The following is a 20,707-nucleotide window of genomic DNA, read 5'->3' as shown; positions in this document are numbered from 1 at the left end:
TGTATGCATTTCATAATCTACATTTTAGCGGTTTTTTATGAAATGTTGGGCATATAATAGTACATCAGAGCATAGATTCTTCTATCAAACTCTATATCTTTGATGCCTGTTCCTTCTGGGAACTCCAATCAAGGGGATGGCCATGGCAAAAGTCTTCACTTACCCCTGTTCTTACTTGCCTCCCTCACACACACCATTCCACATGTTCTGCCATTTTTCTCTCTCCAGTACTCTTTCACTCTATTTCCCCATGTCACAGGAGGGCTTCCTTAACTCCAACTCCTTTAATCATACTATTATACACTCTTTCTAAACTGGTAAGTTGTATGGGAGGTTATTGATTGAGAGGGTGAAGGCATGTACAGAGCATCAGATTGGGGAAGAGCAGTGTGGTTTCAGAAGTGGTAGAGGATGTGTGGATCAGGTGTTTGCTTTGAAGAATGTATGTGAGAAATACTTAGAAAAGCAAATGGATTTGTATGTAGCATTTATGGATCTGGAGAAGGCATATGATAGAGTTGATAGAGATGCTCTGTGGAAGGTATTAAGAATATATGGTGTGGGTGGCAAGTTGTTAGAAGCAGTGAAAAGTTTTTATCGAGGATGTAAGGCATGTGTACGTGTAGGAAGAGAGGAAAGTGATTGGTTCTCAGTGAATGTAGGTTTGCAGCAGGGGTGTATGATCTCTCCATGGTTGTTTAATTTGTTTATGGATGGGGTTGTTAGGGAGGTGAATGCAAGAGTTTTGGAAAGAGGGGCAAGAATGAAGTCTGTTGTGGATGAGAGAGCTTGGGAAGTGAGTCAGTTGTTGTTCGCTGATGATACAGCGCTGGTGGCTGATTCATGTGAGAAGCTGCAGAAGCTGGTAACTGAGTCTGGTAAAGTGTGTGAAAGAAGAATGTTAAGAGTAAATGTGAATAAGAGCAAGGTTATTAGGTACAGTAGGGTTGAGGGTCAAGTCAATTGGGAGGTAAGTTTGAATGGAGAAAAACTGGAGGAAGTAAAGTGTTTTAGATATCTGGGAGTGGATCTGGCAGCGGATGGAACCATGGAAGCGGAAGTGAATCATAGGGTGGGGGAGGGGGCGAAAATCCTGGGAGCCTTGAAGAATGTGTGGAAGTCGAGAACATTATCTCGGAAAGCAAAAATGGGTATGTTTGAAGGAATAGTGGTTCCAGCAATGTTGTATGGTTGCGAGGTGTGGGCTATGGATAGAGTTGTGCGCAGGAGGGTGGATGTGCTGGAAATGAGATGTTTGAGGACGATGTGTGGTGTGAGGTGGTTTGATCGAGTAAGTAATGTAAGAGTAAGAGAGATGCGTGGAAATAAAAAGAGCGTGGTTGAGAGAGCAGAAGAGGGTGTTTTGAAATGGCTTGGGCACATGGAGAGAATGAGTGAGGAAAGATTGACCAAGATATATGTGTCGGAGGTGGAGGGAACGAGGAGAAGTGGGAGACCAAATTAGAGGTGGAAAGATGGAGTGGAAAAGATTTTGAGTGATCGGGGCCTGAACATGCAGGAGGGTGAAAGGCAGGCAAGGAATAGAGTGAATTGGATCGATGTGGTATACCAGGGTTGACGTGCTGTCAGTGGATTGAATCAGGGCATGTGAAGCATCTGGGGTAAACCATGGAAAGCTGTGTGGGGCCTGGATGTGGAAAGGGAGCTGTGGTTTCGGGCATTACTGCATGACAGCTAGAGACTGAGTGTGAATGAATGAGGCCTTTGTTGTCTTTTCCTAGCGCTACCCCGCACACATGAGGGGGGAGGGAGATGTTATTCCATGTGTTGCGAGGTGGCAATGGGAATGAATAAAGGCAGACAATGTGAATTGTGTGCATGGGTATATATGTATGTGTCTGTGTGTGTATATATATGTGTACATTGAGATGTATAGGTATGTATATTTGTGTGTGTGGACGTGTGTGTATATTCATGTGTATGGGGGTGGGTTGGGCCATTTCTTTCGTCTGTTTCCTTGCGCTACCTCGGAAACGCAGGAGACAGCGACAAAGCAAAACAAAAAATAAATATAATTCTAAACTTCCCATATTGTATTCTTTTCACATGTCCAAACCACCTCAAGGTGTTATGCTTTACACATTCTACAATTCCATTATTCTTTCCATCTGCATTCCCTGTCATACAAAATCCTATATACACCCTCATTTTTTGTTCTAGCTGTTCATACCACATGCTCCTCTAAAATAAAACATTTCCTTAGCCTAGATAGTTATTTTAGTATTGAATATATTCATAACTTACAAAATCAGTAATGCCAACCTTAAAAACACAGGAAGAGATAAGCTTACCATGTGATTGGTCAGCTGGTGACTTTATACAAACATGTGAGTTTGTTATTACTCAGAGATGGGTTTTTCAAAGATGTAGGGTGTATTTCCATTTGTCAGAGTAAAGCGAAAATTTTTTCTGAAGCAGTGGGGTAAGCCCAGTTGCCATCATTAATGGGAATAGATGTGTGAGTGGATACATTCACTTGATGCAGCAAAAGGGTTAAACTTGTATTATCACATCTGTATCTTGTATCACTACTGCTATACAACAGGATGGCTAATTATCGGCAGGTAGGCCATATTTTCAGGTTCAGTTTTACATTAATAAAGATGGTATTATTTCTTCACTGTTGTATATTGTGTAGGGCTGTACCAGTAGAACAGAGAAAATGTTGGATGGATATAGATATCAAACAGGTGTCACAATATTCTCTGTTCTAGTATTGGTATGTTGTCCTGTGCTGTGTGGTCACTTTCCAGTTTTTAATTTTATTTTTCGAAATTAAATTAGCCCATTTCTTTAAATACATTGGAATGCAACCGTCCATGGAGATGTCCATGGAGAAAGTGACTCCCAACGATTTAAAATGAGAGCATATGAAAGAATAAGTCATTAGTTTAAGTAAAATTGTCACCATAGAAAAAGCATGTTGATAAAATTGTTTGACTTTATTCTGTCATTTACTTAGAATTAGGTAATGGTAAGTGTCTGAGTTTTATGATTCACAGAGAAAGTCTTAGAAAAATACAGTAAAAAGAAAAAAATTCCTCCTCTCATTACACCTTTTGAATACATATTAGTTCCCTTCATTTCATACATAGCTAAGTCATATGAAGTATACACTCCTAAGTCCACTGCAGGTTGTGAGTTGAGAAAATTCCTTTCTGAGTATTAAAGCAGTGAATTATAGATTATTACATTAAATTTGTTACCCAGTATCATTTAACATACAATGAAATTGATTTAATTGAGGTGTGGAGCAAAAGGGAGACAGAACATTGCATAATCTGTTATATCAGATTGTGGAATACTGGATCATTATTATCCAAAGAAGCAACACTGTTGATGATGTAAATTGGTCCTCCTTTTTCCCATTCATGATTTGTTTCTGCTCCCAGCAAAATTAGGACACATTGTAAGGATTCTTGTCCATGTGAGGTAGATGGGCCCTGTTACTAAGAGCTGAACTACCTAACAAAGTTAAGAGCACTCAACTTATGCTCTTTGTGAGCTGCCTAGTCACAGCTCCTAACAAAGAAATTACACACCAGCTATTCAAGAGAAAAGGTGTATGAAGATAGGGTGATGTGAATAGTAAAGTTACCATAGCAAGTGGTGTTTTTTCCAAATTTTGCAAAGATATTTATGCATGTCCTGTAAATTAATGAGTGTGTATTAGGGAAAGGTTTGAGAAGCTAATATGTTTAATTAGTCTGTAGGCTTGAAGGTCATAAATGATGGGGTTGGTGATTCAGGTATGAATGCATCTACAGTTGCCTGTGTCCATGACTTGAGTTGTTTCATGGCCCATGTTGTCAGGCTCATCAGCAGCATTTATAATGTTTATATTGCTTGTGAAAGCTACTATATAGACAGTTTTTAGTTGTACTGTTATTCATAGTGACTGCCCCACTACATCTAGTACTGAATGACTTATGGATGGCATTTGTATTGTAAATCCGAGATGGAATTTTATAATGTGGCAGTTTCTCTTGTTTATTGCTTCATGACTACTCATGTTTCTTCTCACTCTTTGTTATTATTTAATGATTTACTTGAAAGTTTCTGAATCTCAAGGTCAATCAGATCTGCTTAATGATATCTTTGGTACTGTGGTTTGAGCTACCCTGCATCATTAATTGCATGACAGTTGGCAATAGCATGTCTCTGCTATGTAACTCATAAAATGTAAACATAACTAAAATTAATGTTTAAATATCTCATGACATTTAAACTTCTATGAGGGTAATAGGAAAAGACAAATGTTTCATCTCTTGAGTTACACTGAAGGAAAATATAACTAAAAAAAATTCATATAGGATAGCAAAGTAGCATGCTTACTCAAGGAGTTGGGCATCCCTGCCTTTGTTGCTAGCTTGTGGTGTTAGGCTGGATAACCAAGCTCTACAAGTATTCCCAACAAAAGGGTCACTCATGTGTCTGATCCATTTCATTAATTTATATTTGGAATGATGATAAAGTAGTTAGATGGAAGGCAGCCAGTGACCAGTGAGGTATATTACCAGTACTAGCCACACGGTATTGGGAGGGTTAGTGAAGGCTGTGTAATGAGCCAGCACTTTAGTGGTTGTCAAGTTGCACTCCTCTGACCCAGTGTCTTCTCTTTCTGCCTCACCTTCATATGGACTACAGGCATTCTCTCCACAAACATATAATCTCTCCTTGTCATGCATAACAATTGACAACACTTAACTCACAGAGCTCATTCTTCATAACAGGATTTTTCCCTTTGGTGAGCAGTATGCACTAGCCCTGCCTTTTTGCAAAGTGGTAGGAGCAATAGACAGAAGCAGCAGGTAGGAATATTTGGGCTGGAACAGTAGGTAAAATATAAGGTAGAAGCAGTAGGAAGGAACATCAGGCATGAGCATTAGGTAGGAGCCTGTTAAGGGCGAGATACTTAAGGCTTAGGAGCAACACTGGAGTTCACTAGTTATGGAGACACTTCCTGTAGCCACCCTCATGAGGTAGTTGTAGGTGGAAACTGGCATCAAGAGATATGGATAGATATACTGGTAGACAGAATAAATGGACCGAGAAAAATTTTGCTCATAAGTTCATTTTGCCATTTTACCTGGATTAATCTTTAGTAGCATAATGATGAAGTATCCCCAAGTTTGATAAACCTATCTAAACAGGATAAAATCTTCTTTTATTAAGGGATGAAATGCCATAAGCTGACACAAACAAGTATTCATACAGTACAATTTTGAGATTAGAACACCTCCCCAAAACTCACCTGTTCTTAACATCCTACCTTCCTGGCACAGGACCCCCTTCTGTAGGACTCTTGCAGTGCTCAGGCAATGTTGTCCACAGTTCAAAAAGTTTGATGCTGTTGTGGGTACATCTTTTTGGGATTAAATATAAGAACTGGAGAGTATTTGTTCAGTATCTCCACATGGTAGTTGCATCAAAGCTTCTTTTTTGTACATGTAAAGAATGTGGTGAAATTGAACCAATGTAGTTGCTAGATGCCTCATGTGCTATGCTAAGAGTAATCTTTAGCTTTCTTGTTTCATATTACAAGACAAGATTGAAAATCTTGAAAGATATGGTTATGGGTCTCGTCTTCAGTATGTTTTACTTTTTCCCCTAAAAAAGGATTTTTTTTGGCAGTATTGAGCATCAGATTTTTCAGTACTGTGCACCATACCCATAAAAGAATGGCTTTACCATTTGATGAAGTTGTATTACTTTTTGCTTCCCAATAAGGCAAGAGAATAAGGGAGTCCCCTAAGCCTTGACAGCATAGAGCTGACAGGTGGCTTTTACCCTCTAACCTAACCTTTGTGTTTTCCATTATGAACAATTAATCTAACACAAAACAAGATGGTGGATCCATTTAGGGCTGAATTTAGATGCAGGGAAGTTGTATTTACACAGGTACTAATTACCTTGAAAATGGTTGCTGGTCATTTGGAACAATTTAAAGATTTCTGCTTTTATTAGTCGGGCTTGCCGTTTGCATAGGATTGAGACATCTAAAAAGGCATAGGAGCAGTATCATTGCACGTTTAACTCACTCTAGCCTATAGTAACCTGAAAACAATATCTATCAAACCTTATTTTTACATTCTTACACCAACAAAACATAATCTAATCTAACCACCTGACATAATCTAACCTAAATTTGGCCATCTAATTCAACTTCCTTCTTGTCATTCCAAAAATCTCATGCCTTGATATAAGATCACATGTCAGAACATGAATACTGTGGCAAGGTCTATTGAACTGAAGTGATATCTCTGAAGTCCATTAAATGAGTTGGGTATACATATAGAAAAAAATTAAAGCCAGAATAGTTTTTTATTCTTTTTATATATAAAACAATTCTCTACGGATGGTGAAATATTCTTTTAATCACAGCATTAACATCCTTTATCTATAGTTTGCATTTAAGGATCTAAAAATTTTATAGTATGACCAAGAAAGCTATAAGATAAAACGAAAATATGTAAAAAATACTGAAAATCCTCATAAATATTATAGTAAAAAATCAAACAACTAAAAAGCCATACAATAATATAAAAAGATAAAAAAGAAATGATCAAAAGGGAAAAAGATATAAACTATTTCTCCAAGAAAGTGCATCAAGGATGTCAGTCTATTAAAATAACTGAATATATCACTATACATATTACAAATCAAACATACATTCAACAAAATCTGCATTCTTGATTAGAAGCATTCATTATTTGTATAAACAGAAAACTAACACAGTTTCATATTTTCGTAATAATAAATGCATGTTTTATCACTGGATACAGCTTACAGTGCAATTCACACATACATTATTCTCAAAAATGATATTTACAGAATTTTTACATTGCACTTTTTTGTTGCTTTACTATCCTGAACTCAGTTTCAGCTTTATACTTACATTATGTGAAAAAAAGTGAATATATTAAAAATGATAAAAGACACAAAAAGATAGTCAAGCCTCCTCCATAAACAACACGATTGTAGATATGGTGTCTGGAGGACCTCAAAAGCCTGATGATGTCCTCAACCTGCTTTCTGTAGAAAAAATTAACTATACAGTCCTGGATAAATATCAGTGACAGGCAGAAAATACATACATTTTGTCATGAAAGAATGGGATGTTCTATTTGAAATTCTCTTGAAGAGTTGAGAAAATTTTGTTTTTGATATTTCATTTTGAAACTAGAATAAAATTATTGTTTTTATCTTCACAATATATGGCATTAACTGCATTTATAGCCCAGTATTTTGGAGAATAATAAAAACAGATGAGTTTGTGTTTCTGAATATCTGCATCTCTCTCACACATGTTCACACTTCTATCCTTCTACCTCATCCATGATCTAACTTTACACTCTTTCACCCTCCTCTTCACTCTGACTTAATGGGGATAAAGTATGTATGGAAAATAAAAATGAAAGACCAAGTTGCTGGAAGCCACTGGAATGATATTAGGGGTAAAACTAAGAGCTGAGAAGTCTGCCATTGATCAGGCGCTCTGATGTACCAAACATGTGTGAAACTTGGTTTTTAAGAATCAGAATGACAGTGAATATTAAGACAGAGAAAATGGAGTTTAAAACTGTGGAATTTAGATTAACAAAATCATAGATGGTGAAAAGTAAAGATGCATTAAAGAATTTAGGAAACAAGGAAATTGTTGTGAAAGTGAAGAACAGAGTACCTATACGCTAAATGAATGTTTTCAAGTGTTACTAATATGTGGTATGGAGTTGAACAATATCTAAAATATTTACAAAATATATATCTTAGAATATAAAGGTTATTCAAACAGCAACATACCACTGGGTCCTTTCAAGACTGTTTGTGATAGTGGAAGATTTCATGATGAAACTCACAGATTAGTTTCCAAGAGAAAAACCTATGAAATTTACTTGTAACTAAGGCGGTAATAATGTCAGTCATGGACTTCAAATATTCAGCAAGTCTGTTCTTGAAAGTATCTTAGGTAATGCTTTCAATGACTTTAATTGGTAAATTATTGCATATATCAACAGCGCTGGTGGCTGATTCATGTGAGAAACTGCAGAAGCTGGTGACTGAGTTTGGTAAAGTGTGTGGAAGAAGAAAGTTAAGAGTAAATGTGAATAAGAGCAAGGTTATTAGGTACAGTAGGGTTGAGGGTCAAGTCAATTGGGAGGTGAGTTTGAATGGAGAAAAACTGGAGGAAGTGAAGTGTTTTAGATATCTGGGAGTGGATCTGGCAGCGGATGGAACCATGGAAGCGGAAGTGGATCATAGGGTGGGGGAGGGGGCGAAAATTCTGGGGGCCTTGAAGAATGTGTGGAAGTCGAGAACATTATCTCGGAAAGTAAAAATGGGTATGTTTGAAGGAATAGTGGTTCCAACAATGTTGTATGGTTGCGAGGCGTGGGCTATGGATAGAGTTGTGCGCAGGAGGATGGATGTGCTGGAAATGAGATGTTTGAGGACAATGTGTGGTGTGAGGTGGTTTGATCGAGTGAGTAACGTAAGGGTAAGAGAGATGTGTGGAAATAAAAAGAGCGTGGTTGAGAGAGCAGAAGAGGGTGTTTTGAAGTGGTTTGGGCACATGGAGAGAATGAGTGAGGAAAGATTGACCAAGAGGATATATGTGTCGGAGGTGGAGGGAACGAGGAGAAGAGGGAGACCAAATTGGAGGTGGAAAGATGGAGTGAAAAAGATTTTGTGTGATCGGGGCCTGAACATGCAGGAGGGTGAAAGGAGGGCAAGGAATAGAGTGAATTGGAGCGATGTGGTATACCGGGGTTGACGTGCTGTCAGTGGATTGAATCAAGGCATGTGAAGCGTCTGGGGTAAACCATGGAAAGCTGTGTAGGTATGTATATTTGCGTGTGTGGACGTATGTATATACATGTGTATGGGGGGGGGTTGGGCCATTTCTTTCGTCTGTTTCCTTGCGCTACCTCGCAAACGCGGGAGACAGCGACAAAGTATAAAAAAAAAAAAAAAAAAAAAAAATCAACAAACCTGTTGAAGAAAAAGTACTTCACATCATTTAAGGTACAAGTGAAATTGTTAGCATGTCGAAGTGAGCTTATTGAAGCTTTTCGTAATTCTGAATACCTGTACTGTATCAACTCTTAACTTTCTCTTCTCTATACTTTATAAAATAAAGTCATTTGATTGGCCCTCACAGGATTTGTTTTTCAGTCCTGGAACCATCTTTTGTAGCTTGATGCTGTACTCTATTCTGTCTACATCTTTTTTCTTAGAGTGACCAAACTGAATATAGAATTCAAGATGAAAATACACCAATTAATGTAAAGAGTAAGACTGATTTCCCTAAACTTAAATTAAAAAACCCTCTCAGTGAATCTATGAACTTTGACCTTTTTACTGCTTCTCTACACTGCTTACATGGTTTTAGGTCACCTGAAATTACTAGACAAAGGTCTTTTTCCTCCTTTACCTTTTGCATTTCAACAATTAATACTGTAATTAGCAATTTTTAAAACTGCAGTTACTGATGTTTAAATTCGTTTGCCACCTGTGAACCAAGTCCATCAGTTTCTAGCTACATACATTCCATTTCTTTCTAGATTTACTTCCCAACTTAGTACTGTTTGCAAATTTTGATATCTTACAATGCCATCAGTTATCTACATTGATGTATAAGAGAAAGAGAACCAGTTCTAAGACTGATCCCTCTGCCACACCACTTATTTCATCTAACCAGTTAATCACTAGTTACCTTTGATGCAGAACTTTATCAAATGATGTCTGAAAATCTAAACAGATGATATCAACTGCTTTACTTTCATTAATAATATTGGTTATATCACAAAAGAAATCAAGTAATTTTGTCAGATGTGCAATTTTGTTGAAAACCATGCTGCCACATCTCTCACTCTTATATTCAAATCCTCAGCACCAACATTTATGAATATGTTTCATCCATACTATTCGCCATTTCCCGCATTAGCAAGGTAGCGTCAAGATTAGAGGACTGAGCCTTTGAGGGAATATCCTCACTTGACCCCCTTCTCTGTTCCTCTTTTTGAAAATTAAAAAATGAGAGGGGAGGATTTCCAGCCTCCCGCTCCCTCCCCTTTTAGTTGCCTTCTACAACACACAGAGAATAAGTGGGAAGTATTCCTTCTCCCCTATCCCCAGGGATAATTTATAAATATGTGAGAATAGAAAGAGAGAAGGGTGTGTGGCTTTTGGTAAAGGTAGGTCTGCTTCAGGGGTGTGTGATCACCATGTCTATTTAATCTGTTAATGAATGGGGTGGAGAGGAAGGTGAATGCAAAATTGTTTACATGAGAAAGACAGACAACAGGAGGCATGGTTGGTCCACGACTGGGTTGTCTGAAAAAAATGGAGTTTAACTCGACAAGAAAATGTAATTCCGCTCAGCTTTTTTTTTAAGCTATCACCAACTTCCTGCTCCTGCACATTTGCCTTCTACTGTCCCTATTACTGCTGTTGTTTATACAGTTTATTTCTGGTGTTTTTCAGAGAGTATAGCTGAATTTATAAGATATTTGTGTAAACAATTTTTGAAGGTATTTATAGTCTTGATATTCACTACGTCTGGTGGTAACTTTTTCCAGTGTTCAAAGCACCTAGAGCAAAAGTAGCTTCTTTCCATGTCTGTACTACATCTTTTAGCTATGAGTTTTATTCCATTTGTCCTGGTGACTGTATTTTCTTGTATTTCGAAAAGATGTTCATGATTTACGTTATCGAACTTGTTCAGAATTTTGAACACTTGCATTAAGTTGCCACGAAGCCTACATTTTTTAAGGAAGAAGAGATCCAACTGTTTTAGTCTCTCTTTGTATGCCAGATTTCTAAGGGATGGGACCATTTTTTGTCAAGCATCTAATTTTTCCTAATTTTTTTATAGTTTGGGGACCAAAACTGGAATACAGTTTATGGTGGTGGTGGTGGTGGTGGTGTGTGTGTGTGTGTGTGTGTGTGTGTGTGTGTGTGTGTGTGTGTGTGTGTGGGGGGTGGGGGGGGGGCAAGACAGGTTTGTGCAAATTTGAATGGAGAGAACTTGGAGGAAGGGAAGTGTTTTAGTTGCCTATGAAAGAACGTGACATGGAATAGAGCTGAAATGAGAGACTGGATGAGTGAGGAGGTAAAGGTCTTGGGAACACTAAGGAATAAGTGGAAACAGGTTATTGTCTGTGATGGCAAATATGGTAAAGTAGTTTTAGTAGGTAGTAACTGGTAAGCAGCCAATGACCAGGTATATTACCAATTCTAATTGTCTGGGTATTGAGAGGACAGTGATGGCTGCATAGTGAGCCAGCACTTCAGTGGTTGTCAATTTGCACACTGATCCAGTTAGCTGTCTTTTCTTGCTCCCTCACCCATGCATGGACTAATGGCATTCTGTTCATAGACATACAATCTCTCCTTGTCATACATAAAACTTGACAACCCTTAACTCACACAGCTCATTCCTTGTATATCTACATTTTCCTGCAGTGAGCAATATGCGCAAGCCCTGCCTTTTGGCAATTACCATATGGTAGGAACATTGAGGCAGAAGCATTAGGTACAAAAATTAGGTATATGTAGTTAGTAGGGACATTAGTTAGGAGCTTCTGCAAACATTTCACTCGAGTTGCTCTCTGCCAGTGGCCTGTTAAGGGTGAGGCACGAAAGGCTAAGGAGCGACACTAGAGTTCACTAGTTATGGAGACTTTATTGCTGTGGCTACCCCCTTGAAGGAGTTCCAAGTGGGAACGGGTATCAGAGATACTGCTGTGGCTACCCCCTTGAAAGAGATAGAGAGATAGATACACAGAAGAGTGGATGTGTCATGGAATAGAGTTGAAATGAGCTTCAAGGGTGAGTGAGGAGGTGAAGGTCTGGGAACATAGAGGAATGTGTGGAAAAAGAGGTTATTCTCTGTGATGGTAAAGATGGGAATGTTTGAAGTTATAGTAGTCATGAGAGTGTTATCTGGATCCGAGGTGTGGGCTACAGATGACAAAGTACATTAGAGGGTGAATGTGATGGAAATGAAATGTGGTGTGAGAAGCATTGATCAATTAAGAAATGATAGGGTGAAAGGTGTCATAGTAAGAGGAGTATGAATGTGAAAGCTAAAGAGGAAGTGCTGAAATTTTTTGGACATATGGAGAGGATGATTAAAAGTATACATTTAAGAAGTGGTGGGAACAAGAAAAAGAGGGAAAGCATGGAGTGAAAAATGCTTTGTTTTTGGGGCCTGAACATGCAGGATGTTATGAGGCATGCAAAGGACAAAACAAACTGAAATATGTTACACATTTCAATGCTATCCTTCCTAACTATTGCTTTAAAAGGAATGTACTTGACCCATCAGTTTTTCATGCTACCTAAACAATAATTTTTTTCTAGGCTTTGTGGAAATCATATTACACTTGTTCTATATATAAAATTATTCTTTAGAGTAAAAAGCTAAATAATTCTTAATGAACAAGCATTTCTAGTTTACTATCACCTGGACATGGCACACTTCACACATGTTGCAATAGATTAAAACTAGGTAAGGTACCTTGCACATCTTTAACATCTAAAGATAATCTGCATCTTTAACATCTAAAGATAATCTGCATTCAGTTACTAACCTGGTATCTCCCAAGCTTCCAGAGTTTTCAATGATGATGTTTGCCATACTGCACTTTTTCTCAAGAGGCATCTGAGCTTCAATGCGGGCTATAGCTTCCTTTTCACTGAACTGTTTTCGTGCCATCAGGCGATCTAACTGTATCTCATCTTCACTGCAAATAAAATGAATTTTGTAATTTCATGGGTATTTCAAGAGAATTGCAACATGCATCAAATCGACACTAATCCCTTAGCTTTGATTCCAAATGAATAACTGAGAACTCTACCAGTTTGGGCTTATTCATCTCAATTTGCAAAAACAAAACTTGCTGAACTTGCTGGAGGGTATTGATGCACATAAAAGTTAGAAATTCTCTTTTCTTATTATATAAATTATTGACACAAACTTTAAAGAATGTGAATTTTGCAAAAGAATGGTCATACTAATTCCAATGGTAGTCAAATGTGACAAACAGATGAACTGTGCATTCTGGTGCAACAATTGTGTCCTTGTACCTCTTCATTTGTACAGAATCACATTCTGCTGGTGTGATCTAAATGACCTTGAACCAGGGCATAGCAACAGTCTGGGTAAACCAAAGATGGATCTGTGAGACCTGGTTGTGGACATGAGATTCTAGTTTTAGTGCATTATGCATATCAGCTAGAGAGTTAATGTGAGCAATGAGGCCATATCTTTGTTCTGGGTGCTAACCTCAATAATGAGGGAAATGGCAAACAAGTATAAAAGAAAGGTCCATATAAATGTATATATTATATTATACTTAATCACTGTTTCCCGCATCAGGACCGTTTTCTGTGAAAGAGCCTTTGTATTACCCAGGACCTTTCTAAAGGTTCTTGCAGCCACAGGCTGCACTACTTCCAGTAGCAGGGGAAATTAAATTCCTTTGGAGTGAGAAGTTCTTTGAAGAGATAGTCATAAAGGTGAAATCGCAATTTAGTAGTATAATATTATTCAGTGTGATTTTTTATACATGCAGCACTACATGTTTCATGGAGACAATCTGTCTCATCAGATGCAAACAATTCATAAAGTTTTTTAAATCCCAACTTAGAATTTTTTTGGTAGTGTTGAGATTTAAAAAACTTTATGAACTGTTTGCACCTGATGAGGCAGATTATATCTATGTGAAACATGTAGTGTTGCATGTATAGAAAACTTACATGTTGAATAAAATTATGTGAACTCTTACTGAATTGCAATTTCACCATATATATATAAGCCTCTTTCACTTCCAATGATGTTACGTTCAGATAAATCCATTGTAAGTTGAAAATAACATGTCAAAATACATTTAATTCATTTAATACTGTACATCTAACCTAAACATCATAGCTTAGCCTAACCTACCTTAAACATTCTCAGAACACTTACATTAGCCTACAGTTGGACAAAATCATTGAACACAAAGCTTCTTTTATACTAAAGTGTTTCTTTGCTGAGCAATTATCTTTAATTTCATCTCAAGAGTAATTGCCTTCCTCTTCTCATCAGAGGCAGGAGACACAGATGGGCGTTTTGCAAACATGATGGGATGTAAAAATACCAAAAAAACAAAATTAAAAAAATGCTGGCAATACAGTACACTGTGGATTAACAGTTGTTTACACTAATGATCACATGGCTGATGTCACAAGCGGAAAACTAATGTTTGAAAAGACTGTATCACTGTCATTTGACAAAAAGAACAATCTTGTTAGGGATCTTGTATCTCCAAAGAAGTCCAATATTTCCCTCCTGCTGAATGCAATGTTGCATTGTTGCTGCAAGAACCCTGTGAGAGGTCATGGGGTTGTACATCTTAAGAAAATCATATGGGGGTGTTACTGAACTCCATTTCCTAGTGGTTACACCAAAAGTGAGAAGCTACCTTCAGCGAGGCTGTATCATTCTCAGTGGACAGAAAGGTGTACAGTCTCATCAAGGTCCTTTTTACTCCAAAAGAATCCATTGTTACCCTGCTCCTGTATAGAGTGCAGCCTTACAGCTGCAGGAGCACTATAAAAGAATTCCTGGGATTGTATAACATTATATATGGGTTTGTAAACAAGCATAATACACTGACATTATCTAATAGTATTAAAGTACAGCAAACACTAACAAAAGGCTTTGAATGTTTGAATCATCAGCTTACCATGAGACAACAATGGTCTTGTATAAATAAGATGCAACTTTATTGCTCTCAAACAAGAGTGGAAGATCTAAGACCACAAACTGCTCCCCTGAAAATATGAAACAAAAAGTTAAAACTAATATGAAATTAAGTTTTAATGAGTCATAGAAGATGCTTGACACAATTTTTTCACAACTTCAGCGTGTATAAAGCTATCTTCTCTCTAATTATTTTCATAATACAGAATAGTGGTATACTTTGTACCACTGTTGCTTATGAATGCATTCTTCTAAGAAATTAATATTAATGGGTATCAGTTGAAAGTCAAAGTGTGATAGTTCACTGCATGTTAAAAGCCCTCCTCAAACTTCCTAAGCATTAACCACTTTTTTTTTTCATACTATTCACCATTTCCCGCATTAGCGAGGTAGCGTTAAGAATAGAGGACTGGGCCTTTGAGGGAATATCCTCACATGGCCCCCTTCTCTGTTCCTTCTTTTGGAAAAAAAAAAAAATTAACCATTTACAATAAGTATTAATTTTCTGATTAGATAAAATAATGGGATTTCAATGTGACATACTATATCATATATGTTAAACCACTAAGTACTGCTAACTAATAATAATGGGGTTTTGTGGAGCAAGATGTTTGAGAAGTTAGTGACAAGAAGGTAAGTTACATGAATCTGGAAATATGAATGAAGTAAAGTATTAAGAGCAAAGAAATTTAACACATTAATTAGCTTCCAAGAATTTTTCTTTATGAAACTCATCCTAGGATCCAAAACAGAAACATTAAGTCCACTACAATCAGTAGCATGGAAATGATGGACTTCTTTAGAGTGAGAAGTCCCTTTATAGGATCTGTACCCCTTTCATTCAATGACAATGATACAACCTCAGCAGAGGTGATTTCATGTAGGTAGATTCCAGTATAATTCCACCTGCATGAGGTCACATGAAAAGGCGTGCAGCTTTGGGCTCCTGGAGAGAGCTGGTTTACACCAGTACTTTCTTATAAAGGAGTCCAGGTAGTTATGAAAAAAAAAAAAAGTGAGGGTGCTGGGAGCACTGAAGAATGTGTGAAAGGAGAGAACATTGTCTGTGAGGGTGAAAATGGGTGTATTTAAGGGTATAGAGCTCTCAGCAATGTTGTGTAGATGCAAGGCACGAGCTATAGATGAGGCTGCGGGGAGGAGGGTGGATGTGCTGGAGGTTGGGTGTTTGAGAACAGTGTGTTGTGTGAGGTGGTTTGATTGAGTGGGTGATGAAGGGGTAAAAGAGAGGTGTGGAAGTAAAGTGAGTGTGGATGAGAAAGCTGAAGAGGGTGTGCTGAAATGGTTTGGACATATGGAGGAAATGAGTGGGAAGGGGTTGACAAAGAGGATATATGTCACAGTAGAAGGGGACAATAAAAATGGGAAGACAAAACTGGAGATAGAGGGAAATAGTGGTAAAGATCTTGACATCATGTCAATCAGTGTTCTCCCATACACTTTACCAGGTTTACTTAACAGACTGTAATTCAAGAAGTTAGTTTTGCACCCTATGGCTTCATATATTACCACTATCCAGGCATTCTGCTAGTCCTCAGCCCCCTTCACCTTAGGCTGTAATGCAATGACAATAATGATTAACAATCAACAACACTGTTACCTTCTATTTTGAGAAATTCAACTGTAATCCCATTTGCTCCTGCCATTTAATCACACTTCACCTAATGTAAGGCTTTCATCACTTCCTCTCTCTTCAAAATTTGCCATGACTCTTGGTCCAAATACCATCTCATCTCTCGCTCTATATACCATCTCATCCCAAATAATCTCTGTCCATCGCCCTATCATCTAACACATTTAACAGTCCTTAAAAATACTCACTTCTCTTTTTCACCTGTTCTTTGCCTCTTACCAGTAGTCTTCCCCATCACCTCATCACAAGAATTTGTTCCCTTGTTCTTCTTACACTATTCACCTTCCTCCAGAACATTTTCCTGTTCTTAATGAAGTTTGCTAATACCCCATCGCTCACTTCTCTTTTTAAGCTCCTGCTGCCACTGAGGAAAGCCTGCATGGCAATAATTGTATTGTACTTCTGTTGTACTTTATTTCAGTACTTTCACACACAAAATTTTGCTTTCTACAGCTTCAAATACTTAATTATTAGTAATTCAAGGCTTTATATAACCTTTCAAGAAGTAGTGGAAGACTTGACGTCGTATTTCACCATATATCTCAGGATGCGTGATCTTGTTGATGGTCCGTCGCTTTTCTTTATCTGAAAACACTATTTTGCCCAACTTCTCTCTGTCAATATCTCCTGTCAGAAATAAAGTACTTGTTACTTGGATTTCTCTTCTACATGATATTTTGTAAGCATCACTACCATTAAACATGCATTCACATAATCCTGTAGATCAGCTTTTGTTAAGAAATAGTGTTACTACTGATAATTACAATAATTCAGTAAAAAATTCAGGATGGGAGTAAAACCTTTTCTGAAGCAGATAGGAAACTAAGATGATTAACCTAGATCTAAGCTCTGATTTTCCCAGTTCTCCAGTGAATAAGCTACAAATAATTTCAGAGGAACTCCTAATCAGTGAACTTAGTTTGCTGGTCTTCAAAGGTATTGATAAATATATGGATATTATGTAAATCTTATGAAAATGAAAAAATACAACATATTAACTCATATTGATGGAATGTGTTGGCACTCTGCATGAACTTTACACCCATCATCTAATATAATCAATTCACTATATTTTGATAGAAAATGAGATATAATGATGAATCAAGCATTTTCTGTTCATTCCACTCATACCTACCGGAATCTAAGAACACTTCATCTCCAAATGCTGCTTGGATCATCTTCCATGCCTTTCTACCTGGCTCCACAACTGTCAATGACAAAGATTATGTTAGGGAGACAGAGTTAGGAATATGATATACAGAATCTATGTCCACTTAAGAAATACAAAATATACGAGATAGTTTGCTTTCAAGCTTCAACTTTCTTATGTTAAGGCAACTAAAAGCATTATTTTCTTTACTACAGTGGTATTAGATTATACTTGTCTGAACTTCTGATTTTCACAGCTCATGTTTCTTCTTGAAATTAGGATTACGAAAAAGGATGAAGAAACATATAGCTTTTGTAATGCAAACAGTTCATGTTTCTTGAGATTTAATTTCAAACAAAACCCTCTATGAGATATATAACTTGCTATTTATCAATGTACATTCATCAAACTTCACCATATACTGGTATATGACTGTATCAGTTTTAATGAGTTGTTATGCAAACAGAAATGGTAACAGAACCCAACTCAACTTCACTGGTACTACTGGTTAATTAAATGCTTATATCTATCTATCTCTGATGCCTGTTCCAACTGAAATTCCCTCAAGGAGGTGGTCATGGTAGTAAAGTCTCCATAACCAGAGACTTCCAGTGTTCAGTCATAGCCTTTAGTGCCTCACACGTAACTGGCCACTAGCAGAGGGCAACTGTAGCACATTGTAGAGGCTCTTACCTAATGTTCATACTGACTTTTACCTAATGCTCCTTCCTACTAAGTCTACCTAATGTCCCTGCCTACTACTTTATCTACTGCTCCTACCATCTTGCCAAATGGGAGGGCTAGTACACAGTGCTCACTGCAGGAAAATCTAGTTACAAAGAATGAAGTATGAGTTCAATGATGTTAAGTGTTATGTACGACAAAGAGAGACTGTGCTTGTGAACAGAATGCCAGTAGTCCACATGTGGGTGAGGCTGAAAGAAAAGTGAGTTACGTGGGTCAGAGGAGTGCAACTTTACCAAAACTAATTAAAATCTTCATGGAATTTACTTTTTTGCCCATAACTTAGTCTAAAGTCACCCTAGAGGTGACGAGAACAATATAAAAAGATGATATTCTAGCTTGATTTACAGAAATGCTTTCATAATGGGTGATATATAACCACATCTATACTAGACAGCATTGCTCTAACATTAGCTGGTGTAACATAACCTATAAACATTTGAAATTGTTGAAAATTTAAGTATCTGCATCTAACACAGTCTCATGTCAGATTAGAACCCCCATCCAGGGATACATTTGAAATTGATGAAAATTTAAGTATCTGCATCTAACACAGTCTCATGTCAGATTAGAACCCCTATCCAGGGATCAAAAATATTATTGATATTCTGATGAACCGACATGGCCCCTGCAAAATCAGTAGCTTTTGGCCAATGTAGTGAATAACCGAAACATAAAAGAATAAAATGGTGTTCATGAAGATGCATTCTACCTATTACTCAGTACAGTGTAAGTGGGATCAGTCAATTAATTTTCACAATACCCTAATCTTGGTTAAACTGCTTTAACTCGACACTTCTTTCCACTTCAAAATGGTAACAAATAAGAGCTCTCTAATGACTTCCACTGGCTTCGTTATTTTGAAAGTCGTCTTTTACTCAGTAGCATTATTTTTTGTACATATGTGTGAAAAAATTTTCATCTAAAGAACGTCAATTAGGGGTGGCTCAAGACAAATAAAGTAAATTCGGCATAATACCATTTACCCTACCAATTACAAGAAAAAAATAAATGATAAATTACTGATAATGACAAATTAATCATGAAATTAATAATGAAAACGGAATAACCAGCGTTTGTCCTACATGGCGAGCTCACTAACCATCCCCCCTGGGGTTAAGATTTTAAAATCCTTATAGACCACTAACTTTGTCTAGCGATGAGGTCAGCATCAACCACTGGTATTCCCATCTCTTGGATCATGGTACTAACAGTACTCTTGCCCGTTGCTATACCACCAGTCAGCCCAACGAGGAACATGTTCACTTGATGTAAAATATGGACACTGGCTTTTAAAATGTAGGTCGAATGTAAATGCTTTCACTACAGCCGATTTCTTAGGTATGACGCTATATTTAATGGCTAACTGAATGCTTAATCAGGCCAGATATCGTTATGTACAATTTGAATGCAATCATATGATATATTTCATCGACTTCCTTTCAGTAAGTTATGGCAGACACGACTACAAAGATGTTGATGGAGATCAGCTGATCTTTGTTGTGATGGACGGTAAAGTGCCTAAAATTCATTAACAAATCAAACAGAAAACAACTCAGTTTTTCTTTGCCATTTATGGTGACAGTCATTTAATAGTTTTTTCTTTGTCATTTATGATGATAAGCATTTACTATTAAATGACGAAAGAAGAACAATGGGATATTTAAACTATGCTGCATACATATTAAAAAGATTATAAACTGTATTCGTCATTTGTCATCTATGCACTTGTAAGATCTTGTAGATATGTGATCACGATTGATGGAATTTGTCTAACTTGATTACTTTCACTTTACTAAAACCAAGCGATAAATGAATAAAACTTTCATAAACGAAAGAACTTTATCAATGTACCGTTACAGTATCGCTCCAAATGTCCTTCTTGCCCATAACCATAGTTTAAGTGGGTTCCTGAGATAATTTGAGGGACTTAAGTGCCTTAAGAAACCACATGTTCACGTCTTATCTTTGTGGAAAAAGGACAAAAGACACATGTAGGGAGCCGTCTCGAAATGGTTGAGACTTTAAATAGGCTACCAGTAGCGTGCCGCATGGCTCTGTCCTGTGACCATTTCTGTTCTCTTTGTTAATTACATACCTAATGGATTGGACATCTATTCAAATATATTTGTTGATGATACCGAGGTCGTGAAAAAGGGGAAACGGAAAGCTGCAGAATTACTCATATTTCATTAACATGAAAGTCTTCGTTTTACAACCGACACCCTAATGTAAAAATTTGTATGATTTTATAGCCCATATTGTACAAAGACTTTCACAAAAAGTGATGGAAGGTTTTTAAACGTAAGGCCCACATCTCACTAACTAAAGAGAACATCATGATAACTCTACGGACATGTAACCCTAAATTCACAAAACAAGTAATCAA

At 37.2% G+C, this 20,707-nt stretch overlaps 1 protein-coding gene across 1 annotated transcript; it reads right to left on the bottom strand.

The window, feature by feature from the left end:
* Nucleotides 1-6,331: 6,331 nt before the first annotated feature.
* On the bottom strand, nucleotides 6,332-19,823 carry Dpck (Dephospho-CoA kinase). The gene is made up of 6 exons (XM_071682262.1): nucleotides 19,467-19,823; nucleotides 17,560-17,631; nucleotides 16,920-17,051; nucleotides 14,757-14,844; nucleotides 12,618-12,770; nucleotides 6,332-7,056 (listed from the first exon to the last, which is right to left on the bottom strand). Exons 1-6 carry the CDS (start codon nucleotides 19,576-19,578, stop codon nucleotides 6,921-6,923), a joined length of 693 nt encoding a protein of 230 aa, XP_071538363.1. The 5' UTR covers nucleotides 19,579-19,823; the 3' UTR covers nucleotides 6,332-6,920.
* Between the last annotated feature and the right edge of the window lie 884 nt (nucleotides 19,824-20,707).

The sequence above is a fragment of the Panulirus ornatus genome, chromosome 34 (genome assembly GCF_036320965.1).
Source record: "Panulirus ornatus isolate Po-2019 chromosome 34, ASM3632096v1, whole genome shotgun sequence".
Taxonomy (NCBI): Eukaryota; Metazoa; Arthropoda; class Malacostraca; order Decapoda; family Palinuridae; genus Panulirus; species Panulirus ornatus.
Note: the sequence above shows the minus strand (reverse complement) of the source record. Positions and strands in the feature narration are given on the sequence as shown.